Genomic DNA, 24,125 nt, shown 5'->3' on the forward strand with positions numbered 1-24,125 from the left:
TTGGACTAGTTTTTTCTAAGGTGTTCTAGTTAACCCTTAGCTGATGTTACTAAAGTTCAGTTCCTTGATTTACCTTACTAGTTGCTTGGCTTGTTATTGACTGAGGCTCAGGGGGGCTAGCTCCTCCCTATATAGGGGCCGGTCTTTTGTTTATTGTCCCTGCCTACAGGAGCAAATAGGAGGAGCTAAACCCAGATTACAGGATGCCAGGACCCTTCTCTGCAGGAAATGAATGTGTCACGGTAAGTACCCAACGTTCCTTTTTCCCACTGGTCAGAAGTTCTTGTCTCTTTAGCAGACTAAAACTTTTATCACCTCTATGTTTGGTTCATTATTTTTCCCATTATGAAAGCCTTTGGGTAAACTTTAAGCTTTCTGCTCACAACTTGCTACTATTTGTTCTTATCTGCCTGTGTTTCATAGCACTGATTAACAAGAAATTTTCTTCTAAGCCTGCTGAAGGGAATATCAGACATGTTAGAACTGAAAGAATTCCCAAGAATTCTTTTGCTGTTTAAAGCATTATAGGCAGATGTATGCTTGCTATCAGTGCTTCTGTTCTCCTTGCTTTTTTGTGTAGTACAGGCAGCATGTTTTCCAAGCTGGTCTAGGCAAACAAGGAATATAGAAGTGCTAGCGGTCAACAATTTGAAAATGCTGTTGTCTATGCTGATTTGGGCTGCCCAGCTTGCTTCTGCTCGTACTGCTAAGCCAAAGTAGTTTTTGCTACCAGCTGGTGCCATTTCTATCCCTGTATGCTCACAATAGGAGAGTTGGTGGCTTGAATGTGCAGAAGCAGTGGCATTAAAAGTGATGGTAACTGTAACAGAGTAATACTTCTTCATGTGTTATGATGGTCTCCCTGGCATTGAAATGCTGAGAAAGAAAAATTAACAGTGGATGGGAGAATCTGAGTAATAAGGCTGCTGGCTTTGGCTGGCAACAGAGTCCACACACACTCCTCTAGCACATGTGATGTAGTATTACCAATGCAGGAGCAGGAGAATAATTAATCTGCCACCATTCAGTATTCAGTTAAGTCCTGGAAAAGTGAGGAGGAAAATAAAGTGTAACCTCCCACTCCCAATGCACTCCGTGAATCATCTCGGCTGTGAAACCTCTGACCATGACATTTGCCTAGCCATACCAAATGCTAACACAAACCTTGATTCTACGTTTCATTTATAGTTGTATGGTTTCTGCAAGACTGACCCAGCTGAGACTGCATTTATAGCCCAATTTCCCATCATTGGAAAGGATTATATAGTTGCCTAAGGATGAAAACATAAACATACTGGTGTCAGTTTCTTGAGAAGCAAGTATTTTGGGATATAATTTCTTCTAAGAGAATTAAAATTACACTACACTATCCTGATTTCTTTTAGAACCTTAAAAAAGAATGGGCATTGAATACAGACATCACTTTAAGAAACATGTCTGAAGAGTTATCGACAAAACATCAGATTGTATTCAGTGAGATGAAAAGAACCCTAGAAGTGGAAGTGGAAGAACTAAAAGGAAAGTTGGAGAGACTGTCTTTTGGAAAGGAACAAATTGAAAGTAGGTATTTGGGAAGAGTTGCCTAAACTGCAACTTTTTCTCATAAGAGTGCAAATTGGGGAAAAGAAACAGGGTCTGCAATCATTAAAACATGGAGGTGACTTGCTGTTCTTGTCAGTAAAATTAAGTCTTTGTCTTTCTCGGGGTCTTCAAAATTAGTAAAGGATCAGAATGTACACGTGAACACAGACAACATGACATCTGAGAGAGGTCCACATTCCCCAGTGCTTATCAGGGAAGTGAACAGAATATTAGTCTGGACAGAGAGGATGGTAAATTCAATCTCTGCAGTGAAGCGAACATTAACTATTTAAGCAGATTACTTGAGCAGGCACAAGAACAACCAAGGAGAATGGTCATTAAACCAGAAAGTATTCAAATCATCGAACAATTCATTAGGGCCATTTCAGGTGGAGTTGTTTGCTTCTATCAAGAATTCAGAGTTTTTAAAAAAATTTCAGTAGAGGGCAATGTAGATGCAGAGCAGCAAAATGCTCTCACCATGGCCAGAAGGAATGCTGTATGCATATCCTCCTCTACTAATTCTGCAGAGACTAGTGCAGATAGTGTTAGTTGCATTTTACTGGCCACACCGCCCATGGTTTCCATTGCTATTATACATGCTAATTAGACTTCCTCTTCATCAAACATAGAAGGAAGATCTGCAGTTAGAGGTGGCAGTACTCAGAACCCAAATTCCTGAACCTCACTCCATGGGTATTGAGTGCCAGCAGTTAAAAGATATGTGGCATTCTGATTCTATAGTGAATACTAGCTTCAAGAAGGCAATCCAGCCGGAGAAGGTATGAGGTGACCTGGAAATCTTCCACGATGTGGTGTAGAAAGAAGTTAGTTTCTATTGATCATATTTGAATAGGAAATATTTTGGAGGCAAGTAGCGGTGGTGTCAACAGTTTTGGAACATGGAGGTCAGGCTCTTTCCAATCCTCATGTAATAAAGGTTTTGAAGGTGGTTACTTTGAAAGCTCCTGCTGTGGTTCACAAGTTCCCATCATGTGATTTGGATTTAGTATTAAATGAATTAACAAGACCTCCATTTGAGTTGCTACATGAACATCTCTGAGGATTTTGTTACTAAAGGTAGCGGTTTTGGTAGCAATTGGTTCAGCAAGAAGTTTCTTAGATAGCTTCTCATTCTGTTAATCCAATCTTGTGCAGATTTTAGGAGGGCAAAGTGACACTGACATTAGATCCAGCACTCATTCCAAAATGTCTCTGTATGAAACACTTTGATATACTGTAACTACCTTCTTGAGGCTTCATAAAGATACAGAGACCTGAGAGTGTGTGAACACATTCAACTAGATCCATGGCCACAATGAGAGCTTTTCAAGTGCCTGCTTCTTTGGAAGAAGTTTGTAAGGCAACAGGTTGGAAGTGAAGTTCCACTTTCATAAGATATTACAAGACAAATTTAAAGTTGCTCAGACACCATTTGGAAGGACTGTATTACACACAGTAATCAATGATAGTGAAAAACAATAGCAAGCACATTTCTATACCGCTTACCAATGTATTAAGCAGTTTACAAAGTATAAGCTAAGTGCCCCCAACAAGCTGGGTACTCATTTTAGCGACCTATGGAAGGCTGCCAGGCTGAGACGACCCAGAACCTCTGGCTGGTATTGAACTCACAACCTTGTAGTTTGTGAATGAGCAGCTGCAGTACAGGCATTTAAATGTATGCCACCAGGGCTTCATGAATATGAAATATGAATATGAAAAAGCACCCATGAATATGGGCTTGGGTATATCCCATGAATGTAGATTGCTCAGGCAGTCATCCAAAGAATGAGAGGTTGGTACTCACTGTGAATAAGCATTGTTAGATGAACAGTCTACCCATACCTGGGATATTAAACAAAACAAAGCAAAGCAAAAGTCTTTTGCAGTTCTAACCTATTCCGAGTAATAGCTCTAATTAAAACTTTATAACTAAAGTGATCTGACAGACAGTGGAGTCAACGTTTTTAACAGAAAAGAACTTTGGCTTCCTGCCTTGATCATCTGGGATGAGGAGGAAACCCATGAGTGTAGAACGCTCATGCAGTTATCCAAGAATGATACGGTTTTTAAAAAAAATTATTTTTATTTCAGTTAAAACATCCACATACACTTCAGTACATCCATCCATCCAATACATACATTCCTGATTAACCATAAACATTCACATACTTATATATGTATATGTATCTTTATATACATAGATCCAATTACACCTTTATTCTTATACCCCCTTTCCTAATATTTACCTAATTTTCCATATATGCCTATTCAACTATCCAAACATACCCAAATTTTAAGCATATCCTTACACTTATCTCTCTGTTCTTCTGTCTTTCATTCCTCACTCATTCATTCCCACTTCTTTCTGGTAGTTGGATTCCTAATATATGCCATTTTCTCCTACCCTTTGGATTTTCTTTAATTTCTTCTAACAACTAATAACAATAATCTTATGAAAATAATCCTTTCACCACCTGATTTACTGTTGTTCTTTATTTGTTTCTATTATTTTACCCTTCTTTTTTAAAACTATTATTCAATAGTTAAGCTTCGCCCCCCAATATATTACAACTAAATTCCAATCTTCTTGTATCATAATATCTTTTTTCCCCCTTTCATTCTTCTTGAGAGCCTGACCATCTCTTAAATCTAATAATTTTTCTAACCATTCTTCAATTGTTGGTATTTGATTGATCTTCCACTTTTGGGCGCACAATAACCTTGCTGCTACCACCATATATAATATCAATTTCCCAAACTTTTTTTCCACCTCATCCCAATACATGTGTCATATTTAGTAAGTATAGTTCCAGTTTCATAATAAAATACACCCCTGTTATTTTAACAATCAGCATATATATGTTTTTCCAGTATTTTCTTGCCTTCTTACAGTTCCACCACATGTGATAGTACAGTGCACCCGCATTATATGTGGCTTTCAGCATACGCTGAAAGCCGTGCAGGGAGGAAGGGGCGGTGTGCCCCATAGGGACGAATGGGGTGCACGCCTGTGGTACACACATGGCACTGCACCACCGCATGCACGAGCCCCATTCATTTAAATGGGGCTCGAGTATAGGCGTTTTTTGTTTTACGTGGGGTGTCCAGAACGGTGCACTGTAAGTCCTGTCTTTTTCTTTACACTTCCAACATTTGTGATTTGCATCTTTATGCATTTTTGCTAATTTTACTGACTTTAAATGCCACGTATACAGCATTTTATAATTCTCTTTTAAGATTTTGTGCTAATGTAAAATTTATTTGTTTTCTCCCAAGAGCTTTTCCATTTCTGCTATTTTGCTACTAATATAATATTTGGAAAACTTAAAAAATATTGATGTCATTTTAAAAAAAAACAGTTTACATGTAATACAGTGAGCCTGTTGTATTGGCGGGCTAGCTTTCTGCAGATTAGAGCCCCACCCCATATTAGCCAATGTGGCATGCATCTGTCACTGCCTACTGACTAATAGGGGCTTCATCTCCCACTTTTTTTCCCCATTGGGGCGGGCTGGAGCCAAACCTTTGCAAATGAGAAGGAAACCCTTGTAGTTCTGCAGACAAAACCCCCTACATGCCTCCCCACAGTCCTCCCCCAAAGACTGACTATGTAGCCACGGTAGGCTCTGTGAGACTTGGGATTGCTCTGACCAAAAATCCACAACAACTTAATGTAAAACCAAAAAGTTTATTGTAAAGAATAAGGTAGAAGCACCTTGGACCACGTCTTTGCTGAATCTGAAGGACTCCCAATAGAAACTGCATTTTAAAACCCCAGACCACCTCCCTTTTCCTCCTGCCCAAATAGCCAACCCCCCCTTTTCCCCCTTCATCCCAGAGAAAGGGATTCTACATCAAAGCTGCTCTAGCAAAGTGCCATTTGGTTCCTAAGCTCCTCTGTCCTGAGAAATCTATGGATGCGGGAATAGAGGGTGTCTGTTAACCATCACTCCATCATAAAGCTGCCTGAATGGCACCAATTGCTTGCTGCTCTCAGCTGACAGTTCCTGATACGTGATCATCCGCAGCATATCCCATGGTGGCCACCACTCCTTCCTAGGATGCCTTTCCAATTGAGTCCTACAGATACATACCTTTATTTAATACATACATATATTGCTAACACACCCTAAGATTTATATTTATATATGAGAATATATATATGTGTGTGTGTGTGTGTGTGTGTGTGTATAGGTTCACTACTAGATAGGATCAGCAGCTTTAAACAGTCTGCCACTCCTAAGATGCCGCCTTGAAACATTCCAACACATCATACCCCAAGTAAAGGTTGTATGTACATATCACCAATGTGCATGTAACTAATTACTAATTTAAATGACTTAATCTAAACTCATCATGACAGAACCCCGAATGAATAAATGAATGAAGGGGGTTTGTGACAGGCTCCCCCTAGGCTATTAATTGGCTGATGGAGGGATCGGAAGAGCATATAGCTATGTCCTTGTAGCTGATTCTGCCCTCCAGCCTCAGTCACTGAATAGCAATGTGGAGAACGATGTGAATCCAGGAGGGGGACCTTTGGTCATTGCAGAGGGTGCAAGAGAATACCAACCTTTACAACCACCAAAAAACACCCCTTACATAGGTATCAGGTGGAGGTAGGCCTGTGTATGTCAATAATAGGATGCCAACAATTTGTTGTATTACACTGGTAATGTTTAATTGAAGTGGACGGTTTCTTTCTAAAGAGGAATAATACTGTCCAAAGGAGGGTGACAAAAATGGTGAGGGGTCTGGAAACCATGCCCTATGAGGAACGACTTAGGGAGCTGGGGATGTTTAGCCTGGAGAAAAGAAGGTTAAGAGGTGATATGATAGCCCTGTTTAAATATTTGAAAGGATGTCATATTGAGGAGGGAGCAAGCTTGTTTTCTGCTGCTCCAGAGAACAGGACCCGGAACAATGGATGCAAGCTACAGGAAAAGAGATTCCACCTGAACATTAGGAGGAACTTCCTGACAGTAAGGGCTGTTCGGCAGTGGAATGCACTTCCTCGGAAGGTGATAGAGTCTCCTTCCTTGGAGGTCTTTAAACAGAGGCTGGATGGCCATCTGTCAGGGATGCTTTGATTTGGATTTCCTGCATGGCAGGGGGTTGGACTGGATGGCCCTAGTGGTCTCTTCCAACTCTACGATTCTATGATTCTACCCAAAACATCTTTTTTCCCCTGAATCAAACACGGATTTATGTCTAAAGAAACCTTAGGTGTTCAACCTAAGGCAGGGTTTCATTGTTGATTGTACGGGACAGTCTAACTCTTTATTCCACTTAATTCTATCATTATCAATATTGACCTGGAGGGAGTGAAAGTGAAATGCCATCGGGCCCGGTCTCTATTAAGAAGAAGAGCCCTCCCTGCAGTCCAACTTGGTCCAGGCCTCAGAGGGAGAGAAGAAATTCTGGACCTGATCTCCTTCCCTCCTACCATTCCCTTCTCCTTTTGTGTTGTGTCTTTTTAGATTGTAAGCCTGAGGGCAGGGAACCATCTAATTAAAATAATAATTGTAAGCCACTTTGTGTGCATGTTGATGAACTGTAAATTATTCTTCATAACAGAGCTCCATTTTAATTTTAGTGGAACATAAAAAGATGGCAGATGAGTACCATCTGGCCATGAAAAACCTGCAAACTGAACATGAGCAAAAGGTGAAAGAGTTGACAGAGCAGAGCAAGAAACAAGAAAGAGAATTACAACAAGAGGTAAATATATGTTTGTTAATGAAATTTTCTCCTTAATGAACATTGTGTGACGACCTCCACAGCACAATCCACTTCTATGATGGCCAGTAGCGTGCTTTGTGTTTTAAACGCAGGTCAAGTGGTTCTTGAAACAATAACAAAAGTTTATTTAAAAATAGAAATGTATAAAGTATCAATGCTATGAAGCTGTTATAATTTTTCCTTGTGTTACTTAGTTACATTTGCACTCTTTTATTCTTAGACTTAGTAGTAGCTTAGGTTTCTTAGGAACCAACTGTTTCCAACCATATGTTTTCTTTGTTACTGATACCCTTCACTTTCACATATTTTCTTTAACCACCCCAGCACTTCCCTGTCCCTCTTTGGGCAACTCTCATGACTCTCAGCCACCAAAGCTATTGTATCCCGCAGGATAATAAATAACTGAAACCCTCTTCCAGACTTCAGTTATCTCTCGACTCTCTCAGTTTCAGACTCTAACTATATTAGTGTCCCTCACTGGACCTAATAGACCCTTCCTGGTCTGCAACCAAACTCTGACTAACAGTTCCCTCTGGAGCTCCCAGAACACTGTCTACTCTTGGACTCCACAGATCCCTAACTGTCCTCTCAACTCTCAAAATTACAACTGACCAAACCAACTGCCTCGTGGAATGTTCAAATTCCCCCAGTCAGCACCTGATTGGCTTATGGCCTCTGGCTGGTGATTGGCTAGTTTGTAAGTCTGTTCACTACACATAGAAATCCTGTTTTTGTATATACAGAATTGGGCATTTAGATAAAAACTACAGCCAGGCGGCAATAGTACATGGAAACATGTATGGTAGAGAATAAGAAACAGTGAGGTAGAAAAGAGACAAAGCCTGAAGAAGTTGAAAATAGCCGAGTGTGTTTCAGTCTGGAAATATTTTTATGGTGTTCTTCAGGGTTGTTAGAAGAAAAAGGGACACTATGTAGATAACAGGAGACAAGTTACAATTTGCAAAATCAGTTATATGATTTTGCAAGAGGAGGGGCTGGGCAGCACCTCCCTGCGTTGGAAAAACATGGAAGAGTCATAGCTTTTCCACCAGAAAGGGTGAAAATGCTGCAGGTGACAGGCAAACTTAGCCTCCTTCCCCCAGGATGAGTGTGATTATTGGTGGAGAAGATGTTTGTAGGCAGCAGAAGACAGGGTGCATATAAAATGATAGTAAATAATAAGTAATAATAAAAATAAATTATAAAATCATACTGCAGAGAAGTTTATGCCTGGAAACTGGTAGTTGACTGAGTAGGAGGCACAGCATTATAGTCCAATGTTTTAGCGTGCACCAAGGACATCCTTATCATAATATCTCTGCAGCAGAATGGAGCTTTGGAATGTATGAAAACTCAAGTTTTAAAGTAGATGGATATACTCCACATTTCAACCATGTGGGACTAAATTGCCTAGTCTCAATATCAGTTCATTTCTTCTCCAAGAAAACTATTTCTTCATAGCAATACAATCAGCCCTCCTTATCCATAGATTTTTTTATCCATGGATTCAAGCATCCACGGCTTGAAAATATCCAATGAAACTATAAATTCCAAATAGCAAACCTTGGTTTTCCATTTTATATAAAAGACATTTTGCTATACCATTATATTTAATAGGACTTGAGCATCTACGGTTTTTGTTATCCACGGGGGGTCCTAGAAGCAAACCCCAATGGATACCAAGAGCCCACTGTATTTATACTTTCTCACCTTGCCCTTAATAGTTAACAGTAGTGCCTTGGAAATTCATTGTATGGTTTTTGGTACCATAGAAGCTTATTTGGTACAATGTATGAAGCAGGAATGTGACTTCAAGAATTTAAATTTTCTAGTGATGAGTTCCCAAGCCTTTTTACTCCTTAAAGCAGGGGTCGGCAACCCCCGGCCTGCGGGCTGGATGCAGCCTGCGGAGGCGGCAGGACCGGCCCCAGCCCGGTCCTGCCGCCTCCTCCTCCACCTGGGCCGCGTGGAGGAAGAGGAGGAGGAAGAGGAGGGCCACATGGCCTAGGGCAGAGGAGGCAAAGGGGGAAGCCCTGCACCGCCCTCGTTGCCTCCCCGTGCGGGCCCATGCTGCCCTCCCCGCGCGGCCCTGCGCGGCCCACCTCCTCCTCCTCTGCCTCCTCTGCCCCACCCCACCCCCAGGCCGCGTGGCTCATGGAGGAGGGGGAGGAGGAGGAGGAGGAGGAGGAAGGAAGAGGTGGTGAGTGTCCAGAGGCCTCAAGGTTTTTTAAATTTTTATTTTCGGTGCTTTTAATGCTAACAAGTCTCCCTTGTTTTGACAGTGATAGTGTGGTGGTGGTGGTGATGATGATGGTGATGGTGATGATGATGATGATATGAGTCAGCTTGAGAGGCATGCACGCACTGTTTCTGAAGCCAAGAGAGTGTGACTTTCCAAAGTGCCTTTTCTGTGTGTTTTTGGTTCTTTAATGGTGATATTGATATCAGAAAGCCTCTGAGGCAAGGCCAATGTAAATTGCTGTGATTTTTACAAACTCATGCGCAGTGAAGAAAAACCAAAGTCCCTTGACCAAGTACACACTTCTGAGAAGTACACTTGGTGCAAGAACTGTGAAACCACCTTGACATGTTCAATATGCATAGCCATATGAACCCATGTTTAGTGTGAAACCCAAAGAGTTTGGTTATGCAATAAGCCTCTGAAATATGCAAGAGGCCATCTTAAGTAAAGCCATGTTCAATGCCCAAATGTGCTGTTTGGAATGGGGGGAGGGGAGGTTGGCCAGAAAGGGAAGTACATTTCTGCCATCTGTCTAGGAATAATGCCCAAATGTCCTCCATTTTGATCATGCCTAAGAAACATGCATTTATATTAACATTTTTTAAAAATCATCAAATTTTTTCGCATGTCCTCCATTTTTAAAAAATGTGTCTTACATTTGAAAATGTTGTCCTATATTATTTAATTATTTAATTATTTTTTTTTTTTTTTTGGCTTTGCCTCCACCCCCCTCCACCCCTGTTGTCTGGGGGACACCAACCTAGCCCCCGGCTCAAAAAGGTTGCCTACCCCTGCCCCAAATTGTCTTACAGTACTTAGGGAGTTGATAGATAATTTTACCTTCATGTTATCCATAGTTCCTAGCTCAGGAGTCTTTCAAAGTGAAACAGATGAAAATGTAATGAAGAAAAAGCATGATAAGCTTCTGATGCATGTAGCCAAATGACCATATAAGTAAGCTGTTTGATATGTTGCTTGTGTGATTTTGTTTTTATACTGGTCAGTGACCGAATAAATGTTATTACTATTAAGCTGTTTTATCAATTTCTGTCAGAAAATAAAATACAAAGCTATGAATTATGGTGTTATGTAATAAAAGAAAAATTAATTTAGAAGCCTTGGTTCAGAGGATTCCTCCTAGGAACTCGTGATTTTGCAGGGAGCCTTAGAGGCAGTCTGAAAACTTCAATTTTTAGTGAAAAGTGTCATAATTGTTTCTTCCATAGATACAGAAGCTAAAGGCTGAGTCAGAAGAAGAAATTAAACAACTTTGGTCTCAGTTGGATAGTGCACGAGCAAGTCGACAAGAATTAAGTGGTATGTTTAACCATCAGACATTTTACAGGTTCTGTTGTTCATCTTGTATTGTAAACTGTAGCTAGTTATTTTTCATGATCTAGTAATGATATTAGAAGAAACATTTAAGCACTTGATAATGAATTTATTGCCAATATCTTTGTTTTAATCCTTAGCATTTGTTTTCCTGTCCTCCACCCACTCTTTCCTGCATATGTAGAGCATATGAATGTTTTTGGAATTTTTTGTTTGCTCTCAGCCAGGTTCTTTCATATTCATCTGGAATTGAATCCTATACCAGGATCTGATGTAGCCTTGTGCTCACCTGAGACTAAATAAACAGGACAACAAGGAAGGGAACCTGGCACAATCTAGACCTGGCATTCAATTCAGCCACTGAAGAAGAATGGTGGTGTGGTTTCTCCATCACATAATCTGATTGTGTCATATTCAGTAGTGGCCCCTGGAAAGCTCCACCTGCTGTTGCTACTATCATTACTGCTCTTTAGGTGTAAGTAGTTGTGACAGGCAGTCCCAAAAGTGTGGGACATGCATTTTTCCCACTTGATAAACCAACATAGCCCACATCAGTCCAATTTGTCACAGCCCTGGAGTTGTGAGCATTCAACACTTCTACCTGTCTAGATGGGAGGAGTCTCCATTCTAACTCCCTCTCAATTTTTGCTTTAGATCCATTGTGCTGATGAGAGTGTCATAGTGCAGACCTGGGCCCTTAGCCAGTCTTCTCACCCAAACCATTGTACCTTCAGTCCACCCTGATGGACCACAGCTTATCTCAGGGATGAGCAAAGTCTAGCCCCCAGGAATTCTGTTGGGGGGGGGAGATAATTTTGTTTATTCCCCAAAATTTGTTTTTTGTCCCCAAATGCCATCTAAGGGATGTAGGGTGCATTTTTGCTACATTTTAAAGAAAGTTTCTCCTGGTAAATGGAGCAGGGAGGCCTAAAAATGAGGCAAAATGCCCCACCCCCACATTCCCCAGACCAGGAGTGAATGTGCAGACTGTAGCTTGCAGACAATATGTGGCCCCTGTGCCCACTTTTGTGGCCCTTCAAAGCTCCCCACTCCCTCAAAGTCCCCAACCTCCTTAATTTAAAAAGCAGCATCCTTTCTAGGCAATTTTTGCCCTAAATTCATGCAGTAAATTCCCCACACTCATAAAAAAACATGCAAAATAACCTTGTAAGCATCCCCAAACCTTCTAGAACCTGCAAATACATCTGTCCTGTAGAAAACAGCAACTGGGAGAAATGCACTGTCCTGTTGCTATTTTGATAAGGTCTGCAGATGAAATACATCTATTTTCCTCTGCAGTATCTTTCAAATGATGACATTGTTTCTTTCTGTTGCCATTTTGAGAGTGGCTGCAGAAGAAAAAAAAATGTTTGGGCAGGGGTGGGGGTGGCTCATGGCAGGAATTTATTCTGAGTTCTTTCAATTTTCATATTTGTATTATTGATTCCCCAAATTTCTGAGTCATACATCAACATTGGCAAAACCTTTGCCTTATATACTTTTAAAACAGGACAAAATTAGCAGGGATACTTAAAATTCAATAACCTGTTCAAAGTACAATACAGGTAGATGCTTTCAATTCTGCTCAACTTTGTCTGCTCAACAAAATGTACAGCATTTCCTAAGAGAAGCAACTTTAAAGTCTTTTCCATCATGGGACTTAAATCTAAATAGGTTCACAAAACCACCTTTTGAAACTATATCAGAGGCCACACTTAGGTTGTTGTCTTATAAGGTGGCTTTTTTTAATAGCAATTACTTCAGCCAGGAAATCAGTAAATCCTAATTCAGCTTTATCAGTAAATCTTAATTATTGTAAAATAGAGACGTTGGATCCAATGTTCACACCTAAATGTCCAAACCACAAGATGATTCCAGAGGTTCTCTACCTTCCAACATTCTGTCCTAATCCAAACATCTGGAGAGAAAAAAATGGCATACATTGCATTAGATGTAATAAAGAGCACTAAAGGCATATATAAAAAGGATGAGATCTTTTAGAAAAACAGAATCTTTATTTGTTTCATACAATCCGAGAAACATTGGGCAAAAAACATCGAAGACAATTATTGGCAGGTGGATAAAGGCATATACAGTGGGGCCTCCGCATACGCGGACTTTTTTTAAGCGGCTTTGAGCGTACGCGCTCAAGCCGCTGGGCGTGCGCGGGGCAGAAGGGGCGGCGCATCCCATTCAGTTGAATGGGCGCGCGCGCCCATTGTGACCCATGCGCGCCCGTTGCGCCCCGCACACCTCCGCGCTGCTGTGCACGAGCCCCATTGTTTACAATGGGGCTCGAGCATAGGCGGAAATCGCCATACGTGGCGGGATCCGGAACAGATCCCCCGCGTATGGCGAGGTTCCACTGTATCCTACTATGCTATGACTGGGAAATGAAACTGAGACTAGAACACATTTGGGCACATGCCACAAGGTCTATGGCCACTACATCAGCCTTTTTGGTATTAGGATCAATTCCAAAGATATGTGAAGCTGCCTGATGGAGTGAACCATCAACTTTCATAAGTTTCATTACAAAGTTGATAAACATCAATCAGCCAAGGCAGCATTTGGTAGGATTGTTCTACAGTATGTTTTATCAATAAATTAGTCCCGCCCAGAGAAAGGGCTTGGGTGTATCCCATCAGTCGTGAATTGCTCCTCCGGCCATCTTGTGAATGACGAATTAGACTAACCGTGAAGGTGCATTCAGAGATGGCCAGAAGACCAGTCCACACCAGCCCTTAATATAATAATAAAAGTTAAATAATAGCTGAAATACAATTTTGATATCAGTAAGGCTTTATAAATAAACTGAAGGAGGAGGGCTAGAATTCAACAGAATTTAACAGAAAAAGAATTTAGAACTTAGAACTCCTGCACTCCTGGTTGGCATGAGGAAAACCCATCAGTTGTGGATTGGTCCTCTGGCCATCTCTGAATGCACCTTCACTGTAAGTCTAATCCGTCATTCAAAGAGTGTAATGGGTACTTGTTAGGATGTAATGGGTGCTGTTAAGACTTAACTATACTCAAGGAGCTTAAGTCTTAACAGAGCCCATTTCATCCTAGCAAGTATCCATTACACTTATAATGGGATATATATCTGTCTCAACATAGGCTAGGTAACAGTAAAGATTCTCTCTCTCTCTTACCAGCATAGTCTATCTTTCAGCATGTTTGGGCAGTTAATCAATCAGGAACAGATATGAATATGAATGAATATGAATATGATACAAGGGACAGAATTCTGTAAAAGTGAAAGCCTGTATGGAACATCTGTATATTGTGAGGGATAGAGTTCTTATGTTGCAGACTACCAAAGGCAGTCTAATCTGCTGGCTCTATCTTGGCTTCTTTTATTCTCTCCTGAGCCTCGCCCAGGCTATCAATCGTCAATCTAAATAAAACAAAGGTACTGACAGTTCCCACATTTGTGATATCCCTGCAAAGTAGAGCTCTTAGCCATAATCCTGCCTGTGATACAGTAGGAGTTTTGGCTGCCTGGCATTCTACTTGCCTCAGCCAGTTCAGCTCCAAGAAAATTTACTCTTGTCCACATCTCACACTATTGTTAGAAGCACCGGTGTTCTCTTCCCTTATCTTATTTACATTTTAGGCATTTTGGCCCGACTCAAGGTACTGCTAGGTACACAATAATACACACACATTCAGATACATCTAGCCTTCTGTCTTATATCTTATACCATATACGGTGTGCTCTATAGGTTATATCAGATTACTGTACTTCATAGGTTTGTTCCCAGGCCACACAGTTGGACTGCAATAGGTTTACTGCAGTTCTGGTAATTTCTTTTTAAGGGCAGTATAAGACACTCTGGTTGCTGCCCATCAACCACTTGAAATGGAAGAGGTGTTCTTCTTCAGGTGCAGTCTTATCACTGTTTATTTAGAAGTAAGCACTGTTGTGTCCTTTGGACTTCTATTTAGAAAAACATCTAATAGAAGTACATGTTTAACAATGTAGTGGCATGAGTATTGTGATGTACTTCTTGTTGTTATGTGCCGTCAGATTGTCTTTGACTTATGACAACCCTATGAATGAGAGACTGCCAAGAGTTCTGGTCATTCACAGCTCTACTCAAGTCTTGCAAACTCATGGCTTTGGCTTCCTTGATTGAGTCAAAGAAAAGTTATATTTCTAAAGTAACATATTTGAAGATAAAACTTATATCCATCATTTCCCCTATCAGAACTGAAAGAACAACTGATTGCTCGCACATCACAGATGGAGGAAATAGAATGCCTGAAAAAGGATTTTCAACTTAAATGGGATAAAAAAAGAACTGAACATGAAAATGAACTGGAACAATTAAGAGTTTATTTTGAACAGAAATTAAAGTCTGTTGAAGAAAACTACCAAGAAGAATTAGCAATGCTGCATCAGAGAATGGAAGAAGTCAAGGATTACTCCTTGTTAGAGATAGAAAACAGCCAAGAACAACATGTGGAATATGGGTGATGTTCTTAATTTAATATTAATCTGTTGTATTTCTTTGGTGATTGTGATATTAAATGGTCAATGAAATATTTCTGCATTTATGATGGTCCTTAGATATGGCAAGCAGGATAGATGGTTGTGATTGGCAAACTTCCTTCCAATTCTTGTGATCTTGGCTTTAGCCACTATTCAAAGCTTTGCCATGTTTGGCATAAGTACCAACATGATGAATTGAATTTATATTGAATTTATATTGACCATGATGACTAGCATTTGATGAGCTTGATATTCCTTCTTTCCATTTTTAAAGTCCCTAATGTTATTTTGGAGAATTAAGAAAGCTAGTATCTTTTATCAAATGTATGTGCATTTGGACCTTGGTACCTATTCCAACACACACACACCCCGGCGCACACAGATATCGAAAAACACGGGACCTCTCAAGTCCCAATCTTCCTACTGGTGGTGCAATGCATTTGCTGACTAGCGTGGTCGCATGCATGCACCTCCATTGGGGACACCGGGGGCTTGCTTTCCACGGATATTAAATCCGCAGGTGGAAAGTCCATGGATAAGGGGACCCCACTGTACCTTCAATAGCTTTCTTTCTGACTCGCTTTTCTAGGAGATGTTTGTGTATTATCTACTTAAGTCTAGCAGTGCTGATTTTTTAATTACTAAGCAGAAAGGCATTACTTTTACCCAACTCAACCTTTATCCATATGAGAATCAGAAACATCTTAGTAACAAGTGTATGTAATGTTCACAAGCTCAACCTCTTAGTCTTTAAGAAACTAAGATATGTAGATCCGCAAGATATGTAATCCATAACACTTTGAGTGTGGCCACATTTGTAAACCCTAAAGAGTTGGGAACCATTTTTTTGTTTCCTTCCTGCATATCCATATGACATATAACCTAAGGAACAAGGGATGAATCTGGCAAGAACAATTTAACAGATAAATTAGACAATGTATGTAAAATGAAAAGTTAAAATATGTAAAAATTAGTAACTGTTTCATTATAAGCATATATTTACTTTACAATAAAAATGTTAAATATGAACAAATAAAATCCCCCCAATCCATTAAGCTATTTTATAATATTTCTTTATTTTTAAATGACTCAAAATTATTTTTATTAGATAAAATTATCTAGGACTAAAATCACTTCATTGTAGAATAAACTAAATTCATGGTAAAATTAATTAAAAATAGATAATTCTTAGTTTTATATCAGAATGGGAAATTGATATTTAAATTAACTTAATCAACAGATTAAAGGCTTCTTCTTCTAATTTACAGGGGAAATACTTTGAATAATTCAAATTGTTTGCAAAGCCAAAGTTTCTGTTGGACTGGTACAGGTTGAGTCTCCCTTATATGAAATCCTCCCACATCCAAAACTGTTGGAGCTACAGCACAAGTCCTTTTTAAAAAATATACTTTTTTAAAAAGACATGAAAAATAGAGTGAACTTTCTGATGACAGGCAGCAGATAATAGGACCCACAAAGAGCAGCCTGCACTCTGATGGTCACCCTGAAATCCAAGTTGCTCTCTCCAGCCGTGTCTCTCTGCATTGCATAAATACTGTGCTATTTTATTTTATATAAGGGACATGATTAAAGGAGCCAGATGATTGTAGAGGAGATCTCCAGGGAGCTCTCCATCCACCCTCGTTCACCTTCATGGTGGTAGTGGCACTGCTGGTCCTTGGTTCACAAGGCAGTAATATGCGCAAAGAGGTTTCCTGTTAAATTTTGGCACCAAACCATGTTACAAATTTTTGATAAAAGATTCTTTATTTTTTCCAGACTGGTTTCCAGTTTAGAGACAAGGCAAGAATGTTAATCTCTCAGTCAGTAGGGTTTTGTGTGTATGTAGATGTTACTGAATCACACACATGATCTGGCTGTAGCTTTTTCAAGTTGGGGGTTGTGGACTTGTGGCTTTAAATCAACCCCATGTTTAAGCTTCATTGCACTGTCAGTCATGCTTAAGCCTTTGCATTCCTGTCTTTAAAAATGATACTTACATTTACTTTTTGAAACTTCTATCTTCCCCATACAGTCCGTCGACCACACTTTTAGAAGAAACGACTGAAAAAGAGAGGCGAGAGCTATTTGATCAACTAGCTCAGCAACTGGAACACCACAAGGTAAACCTATTGTTCTTACTGCAGAAGGATTCTATTGCACAAGAGTCCCCTGGTTATTAGACAGCATATTAAAAATATAAAATGACAATTGTGTAAGTATGAATAGGAAGTACATAATCAAACCAACAGCAAAATAAAAGTGCTAAAAGCACTTAAATGTACTGTATAGGACAGGGGTAGGCAACCTGCGGCCCGCGGGCCGGATGCGGCCTGGCGAGGCCTTGGGACCAGCCCCAGCCCAGTCCTGCCGCCGGGGCCTTTGGCCTCTTGTGCGCAGGGGCAATTGTCTATAGAAGCCTCAGAAACATGCATTTATATTAACATTTTTTTAAAAATCAGCAAATTTTTTCACGTGTCCTCCACTTTTTTTAAAAAAAGTGTCCACCATTTGAAAATTTTGTCCTACATTTGTCCTGGTTTATTTATTTATTTAAATTTTTTAAAAATTATTTTATTATTATTATTATTATTATTATTATTATTATTATTTGCTTTGGCCCCCCCAGTTGTCTGAGGGACAGCAACCCAGCCCCCGGCTCAAAAAGGTTGCCTACCCCTGGTATAGGAGAATGAAAAGGCCAATGTAATGTTCCTTTAGTTTAAGTGGGGTGCACGCGCGCACACACACACACACACACACACACACAAGTTTCTAGTATTATGAAAGTCAAACAGCCATTGCTTATAAAAAAGTATCTTTTTGCTAGTAATATGACACATGACACACATGACCTACTTGATATGTTCTATAAATATGTCAAATGTTAACTGTCAAGTGTTAACTGCTTAAACATTATAGTATCATGCACAAGAAAACTCAGTCAGTTTCATAAAGCTTAAATATGTATTGCTCCTTCTTGTTTCATTTAGGAAGAACTCAGCTGTTTACAGCTTGATTTGGATGAAAAACACAGAAAGGAAGTTGAGTTGTTAAGGTATTCTCTCTCATCTGAGTATCAAGAGAATCTGGTGAAGATGAAGATGGATCTGTCAGATAGATACACTTCTGAAATTGAGCAATTGAAAAGAAAACACTGCTTAGGTCTTGAAGAACTCCGTGCCAAAATTTCAGAGGAGCACCTCAGAGGTAAGGTGTTATTGCTCATGAATTGTGGCCAAAATTACGTCTACCTGAAAGATGGTTGCCCTTTGATGTACATTGAGTAGTTACACTTAAGACATGACAAGTGTTTTGAATGTTTCCTTCTCTTTGAATTTAAGTGCAGGGATCATGTTGGGATCCATATTTGATCAGCAATCTGGCTATACATTCAGAGAACAATGTTATATTTTAATGTCAAATCATTCCCCTAGAAGGTCTATGGGCATGATTTGCCATTTTTTTCTACAGGAGGGTCCTGCAAGTGGCTGCAAAGGTCCCTAGAACCTCAAACGTTGCCCACTTAGCTAATGATCTGTATCTGACATGCCATGCTTTTAAATTATTGCAGATTGCTTGAGTAATGGTGGAGAAGACATGCTGGAGACACGAATAGTCATTAAACATTTAATATGAGAACTTATTTCCCAGCAGACAGGATCCTAACCTCCTGTATTCTGGGTTTAGCTCCTCCTATTTGCTCCTGTAGGCAGGGACAATAAACAAAAGACTGGCCCCTATATAGGGAGGAGCTAGCCCCCCTGGGCCCCAGTCTTGTTCCCGCCTAAGCTCCTAGCAGGATGTTCTCTTCGAGCCAGCAAAGTTTTTCCTTTCTCCAAAAGTGGTTTGAGAGTTTTCTTGGCCTTCCCTTCTTCTCCTCTCTCCTGCCCTTCCCCCCTTCCTTAGTGGTGGCTATGGCAGAGGACCCTGAGAGCATGGGTGAAGGGCCATCCTTAACCCAGGCTTCCCTAGGTCAGGGTCTGCCAGCTCAACAGAGGGAGCTGGCTTTAGAGGGAGACTCATTGGGATGTGTTTGCTGTTGCTCTGCAGCTTCTTTACTACAGCCTTGGAAGCATGAAGAAGACTTAATATGGCAAGGGCTCCCAGGATTGGAGAAAGGTCTTGGCTGTGCCAATGACTCTCCCTCTCCTCCAAAGCTGCCCCCTTTCATGGTGGGAGCACAGGAGATTTCTGCAAACAGCATTGCAGCACATGGGAGCCGTGGGAAGAGATGGTGAGGGGTATCTCCTCCATGTCTCTGTTTCTCTGCATCACCTCTGCCCAGCCTGTTTAAGGCCTGGGATCAGTGAGGAAACTGGCCAGAAGTCATGGAAATTTCCCTTCTCAGCATCTCTGCTCAGCCCATTTGGGCCAGAGTTCAGAGGATAGGCTAGCCAAAAGCCATGGCAAAGGATTTATCTGCATCACCTCTGCCCAGCCTGAAACGGCCAAGGTGAGAGAGGCAAGCCAGCCAGAAGACACAGGAGAAGGGTGAGTACCAGGGGCCCTCTCTCTCTAGCCACCAAAGAACCTTTGCCAGATCTAATGCCCTCGCTCAGGGCAGGCATTGCCATGAGGCCTCTGCCATGGCCATTGCAGGCTCTATGCCTAGCATAAGGTTTGGGACTCTGCCAGGAGGGCAGATGGGGCATAAACCCTTGGTCTCCCCCTTCCTTCCCATCTCTGACCCCAATGGCACCCAGGACCCCAATAGGTGTGGGGGATCCTTTTGCAGACTAGGAAACACATGATGGTGTTGCCAGGGCTCCTGCACTTTCATTTTGAATTCTTATAATGAGATGGTCTATAAGGAGGCAGAGGACTCCTCCTCTATGTTGTACGGCTGCATGGCTGTAAAGGAAGCTGAACTTGGCCCAGCAGGGGTTGAAGCTTCCAACTCTAAAATGGTCTTTTTTGGCTGCCACAGAGCATCCCACAAAAAAAGCACAAAATGGCTTCATGTCCTCCCCAAGAGAGCATGGCCTCTGCCACCCACTTATAAACAGAGGCTGGAGGGCCATCTATTGGTTATGCTTTGATTGAGAGTTAGTGCATGGCAGAATGGGGTTGGACTAGATGGCCCTTGGGGTCTCTTCCAACCCAAGGATTCTATGAGAGAGCATATCCTCCTGTTCCCAAAAATTACAACAACAAAAAAGGGGGAACCACTTGTGGATATCATGGGTGGAGAGTTCCCTTCACCCCCAATTGTGTTTGGCTGCCCCAAACTGTGGCACTCTTGAGAACAGTTGGGGCCCTTGGCGTCTCCTTTCCATCAAAGGTGATCCTTTCTCAGGATCCAGACATACCTCAGATAAATGGGGAGCCATGTCCCAGAGCAGCCCCCTCTGCCCTTCCCAGGTACCTATGCAAGTGGGAGGGAGTTGAGGACCAAGCCAGCTTCTATCATGCAGCCAGGTTACTATAAAGCAGGGGTAGGCAACCTTTTTGAGCCGGGTTGCTGTCCCTCAGACAACTGGGGGGCCGAAGCTGGGGAGGTGGAGCTTCCACCCCCCGGGGGCGGGGCCGTGTGCCGGGGTGGAGCCTCCAACCTCCGGGGGCGGAGCTTCCACCCCCAGGGGCCAGGCCACCTCCTCTTTGCCGGCCCCTGACGGGGCCCCAGGCCCTGTCAGAGGCCGGGAAAGAGCCGGCGGGGACCCCCAGCGCTGGAGCCCTCCCCGTCTTTGCCGGCCCCTGATGCCAGAGGCCCGCCGCCGCCGCAGGAGACCTCCTGAAGGGCCCCAGCGACGGCAACTGGCCTCCCAGGGGCCCGCTGCCTCCGTCGGAGCCCTCCTGGAGGGCCCCAGCGACGGCAAATGGCCTCCCAGGGGCACGCTGCCGTCGCAGGAGCCCTCCTGGAGGGCCCCAGCGATGGCAACTGGCCTCCCAGGGGCCCGCTGCCGCCGTCTGAGCCCTCTTGGAGGCCCCAACGAAGGCAACGGGCTTCCCAGGGGCCCGCTGCCGCCGCCAGAGCCCTCCTGGAGGACCCCAGCGAAGGCAACGGGCCTCCCAGAGGCCCCCTGCCGCCGTCAGAGCCCTCGTGGAGGGCCCCAGCGACGGCAAAGGGCCACCCAGAGGCCCCCTGCCGTCGCCGGAGCCCTCCTGGAGGGCCCCAGCGACGGCAAAGGGCCACCCAGAGGCCCCCTGCCGTCGCCGGAGCCCTCCTGGAGGGCCACGGCAACGGGCCTCCCAGAGGCGCGCTGCCGTCGCCAGAGCCCTCCTGGAGGGCCCCGGCGACGGCAGCGGGCCTCCTAGAGGCCCGCCGCTGCTGCCGCCGCGGCCGCCCATTGCGGCTTTTCGCCGCTATGGGCGCCGCCATTTTGGGCGGCAAAATGGCGGCACCCATAGCCCCAGAGTTGGAAGCTTCAGCTCCTGCTGGGCCAAGTCCAGCTTCCTTTACAGCCATGCAGCTGTACAACATAGAGGAGGAGTCCTCTGCCTCCTTATAGACCATCTCATTATAAGAATTTTTAGACCAGACTTATTGTGCCTTTGTCCAGACCCTACCTTCATGCCTAGGGTCAACTCAGCCTTTCAGGTGTCACAGGACATTGTCCTGCCTTCATTCTGCTCCAATCCTAAGAAGAACTTGGAAAAGACCTGGCACACATTGGATGTGCGCAGAGCCCTCAAAATCTACATTAAGAGGACTTCAACCTTAAGATCATCTGAGATATTGTTCATTTCCTTTCTTCCAGGCTCTTTGGGATGCAAGGTATCAGTCTCGACTCTTGAGTTGGTGGATTAGGTCTTGTATTCAAGAGAGCTCTTGATCTCACTCCACCCGAGGGGGTGATGGCGCACTCAACCAGGAGTGCATCAACCTCTGCGGCCCTGGCCACTAGCGCCTCCGTGTCAGACATTTACAGGGCGGCCACATGGAAGTCGCCTTCGACCTTCATAAGACATTACAAACTGGACATGTCTCAGTCCGCTGAGGCGTCATTTGTAAGGAGGGTCCTCCAACAGATTGTGTCGGGGGCCACAGTCTCCTAGCAGCACTTCCCTCCCAGTTCGAGAGGGCTTTTGTAAATCCCAGAATACAGGAGGTTAGGACCCTGTCTGCTGGGAAAACGAATGTTGGTACTTACCTGTGATACGTTCATTTCCAGCAGACGAGGGTCCTAACATCCTGTCCACCCGGGTGCTGCCTGCGGCCTCCAACCCCACCTGCCTGTTGGTGGACCTGCCTTGTTCTCCTTGTTGCTGGATTGGTTTTCTGAGTTCTTGTTTGTTCTTGAACTAGTTTTTTGTAAGGTGTTCTAGTTAACCCTTAGCTGATGTTACTAAAGTTCAGTTCCTTGATTTATCTTACTAGTTGCTTGGCTTGTTATTGACTGAGGCCCAGGGGGGTTAGCTCCTCCCTATATAGGGGCCAGTCTTTTGTTTATTGTCCCTGCCTACAGGAGCAAATAGGAGGAGCTAAACCCAGGATGCTAGGACTCTCGTCTGCTGGAAATGAACGTTTCATGGGTAAGTACCAATGTTCGGGGGGTTTTTACTAGTTATTAGAATTATATATTACAAAATAAAAACATAAATGGAAAAAAACAGTTTGCATATAGAAAGTAAAGAGCAAGAAAAAAGAATAAGAATGCGAATAATTACCTGTTAATTCAGTTTCTGATCCGAATTGATGAATTGGTTCAATAGCAGATCTGGCTCACACTATGTTTGTGCCAATTCATCTATTTGGATCTTGTGGCTAGCGCTGCAAGACAAATGACAGGCACCAGGCAGGTGGGTAGGCAGGCAGGCCGGCATGGCCTCATTCCCACTACCTTTTAAACCGTATTGTGATTCGGTATGAACTGGTTTAAAAGAGCATGGTTCCCACTTAGTTTGAATCGCTGAAGCAATTCGGAAAGGGGGGGGCATGCTTTTGACCCATTTAACCCGCGTCAAAAAGACACTGTTTTTCCCCGGTTCTTTTGGGGTGAATCGGTTTATTTTGAAGTTTCAGAGTTGATAGCACTGTAAGTGAATCCAGATTTCCATAGGTTTGGGGAAGATAAGTTGACACAATTGACATTTAAGCCTAAATGCATCATGAGGAGAAAAAATTCTCAAACAACTCATTTATCAAATTTCTGCCCTAAGCTAAAACATCCTCTTGAGAAGAAATGGCATAATATGAGAAAGCCAGTAGTGAACGCATAAAAAAAATCACATTAGGCACTCAGAGGTACTATTCATTTCTTTCTACCCAAAGAGCTTAGGAAACAGGGCAATTAAGTTGATGATTCCTTGATGGATTAAACCATATACAGTGGACCCTTGTTATACGCTGGGGTTTGGTTCCAAGATCCCCCGTGTATAACAAAATCCGTGTATGCTCAAGTCCCATTAAATATAATGACATAGCAAAATGGTGTCCCTAATAAAAAATGGAACATCAAGGTAAATTTATACTTTTTGGGAACATTTTCAAACCGTGTATGCTTGAATCCGTGTATAAAAAATCCGTGTATAAGAAGGGCCGACTGTATTTTCCTTTAATGGGATGTGGTGGCTTAGTTGTTAAAACACTAACTCTGACGACTGCAAAGTTGCCAGGTCAGCAGTTGGAGACCCAAGTGCTGCATGATGGAGTGAGCTGCCATCACTAGTCCCAGCGTCTGCCAACCTAGCAGTTCAAAAGCATGTGAAAGTGCAAGCAGATAAATAGGTACCACTTTAGTGGGAATGTAACAGCATTCCATGTACCTCTGTGTTCAGTCA

At 42.6% G+C, this 24,125-nt stretch overlaps 1 protein-coding gene across 5 annotated transcripts in view; it reads left to right on the forward strand.

Moving 5' to 3' along the window:
- The window catches only part of PCNT (pericentrin), a 128,469-nt gene that overhangs the window by 12,046 nt on the left and 92,298 nt on the right, over nucleotides 1-24,125 (forward strand). For 4 of the 5 annotated variants that reach the window (XM_089519021.1, XM_089519024.1, XM_089519023.1 and 1 more), the window contains 6 exons: nucleotides 1,386-1,560; nucleotides 7,184-7,308; nucleotides 10,798-10,888; nucleotides 15,118-15,382; nucleotides 17,437-17,524; nucleotides 18,395-18,611. In XM_089519021.1, coding sequence (XP_089375147.1) covers nucleotides 1,386-1,560; nucleotides 7,184-7,308; nucleotides 10,798-10,888; nucleotides 15,118-15,382; nucleotides 17,437-17,524; nucleotides 18,395-18,611 — 961 coding nt within the window. Of the gene's footprint in view, nucleotides 1-92; nucleotides 243-1,385; nucleotides 1,561-7,183; nucleotides 7,309-10,797; nucleotides 10,889-15,117; nucleotides 15,383-17,436; nucleotides 17,525-18,394; nucleotides 18,612-24,125 lie in introns of those variants that run through there. The other variant, XM_089519025.1, reaches the window with a different exon arrangement.

This window comes from Sceloporus occidentalis, unplaced genomic scaffold, assembly GCF_023333645.1.
Source record: "Sceloporus occidentalis isolate IW3139 unplaced genomic scaffold, rSceOcc1.0.p SCAF_4, whole genome shotgun sequence".
NCBI classification, from domain to species: domain Eukaryota; kingdom Metazoa; phylum Chordata; class Lepidosauria; order Squamata; family Phrynosomatidae; genus Sceloporus; species Sceloporus occidentalis.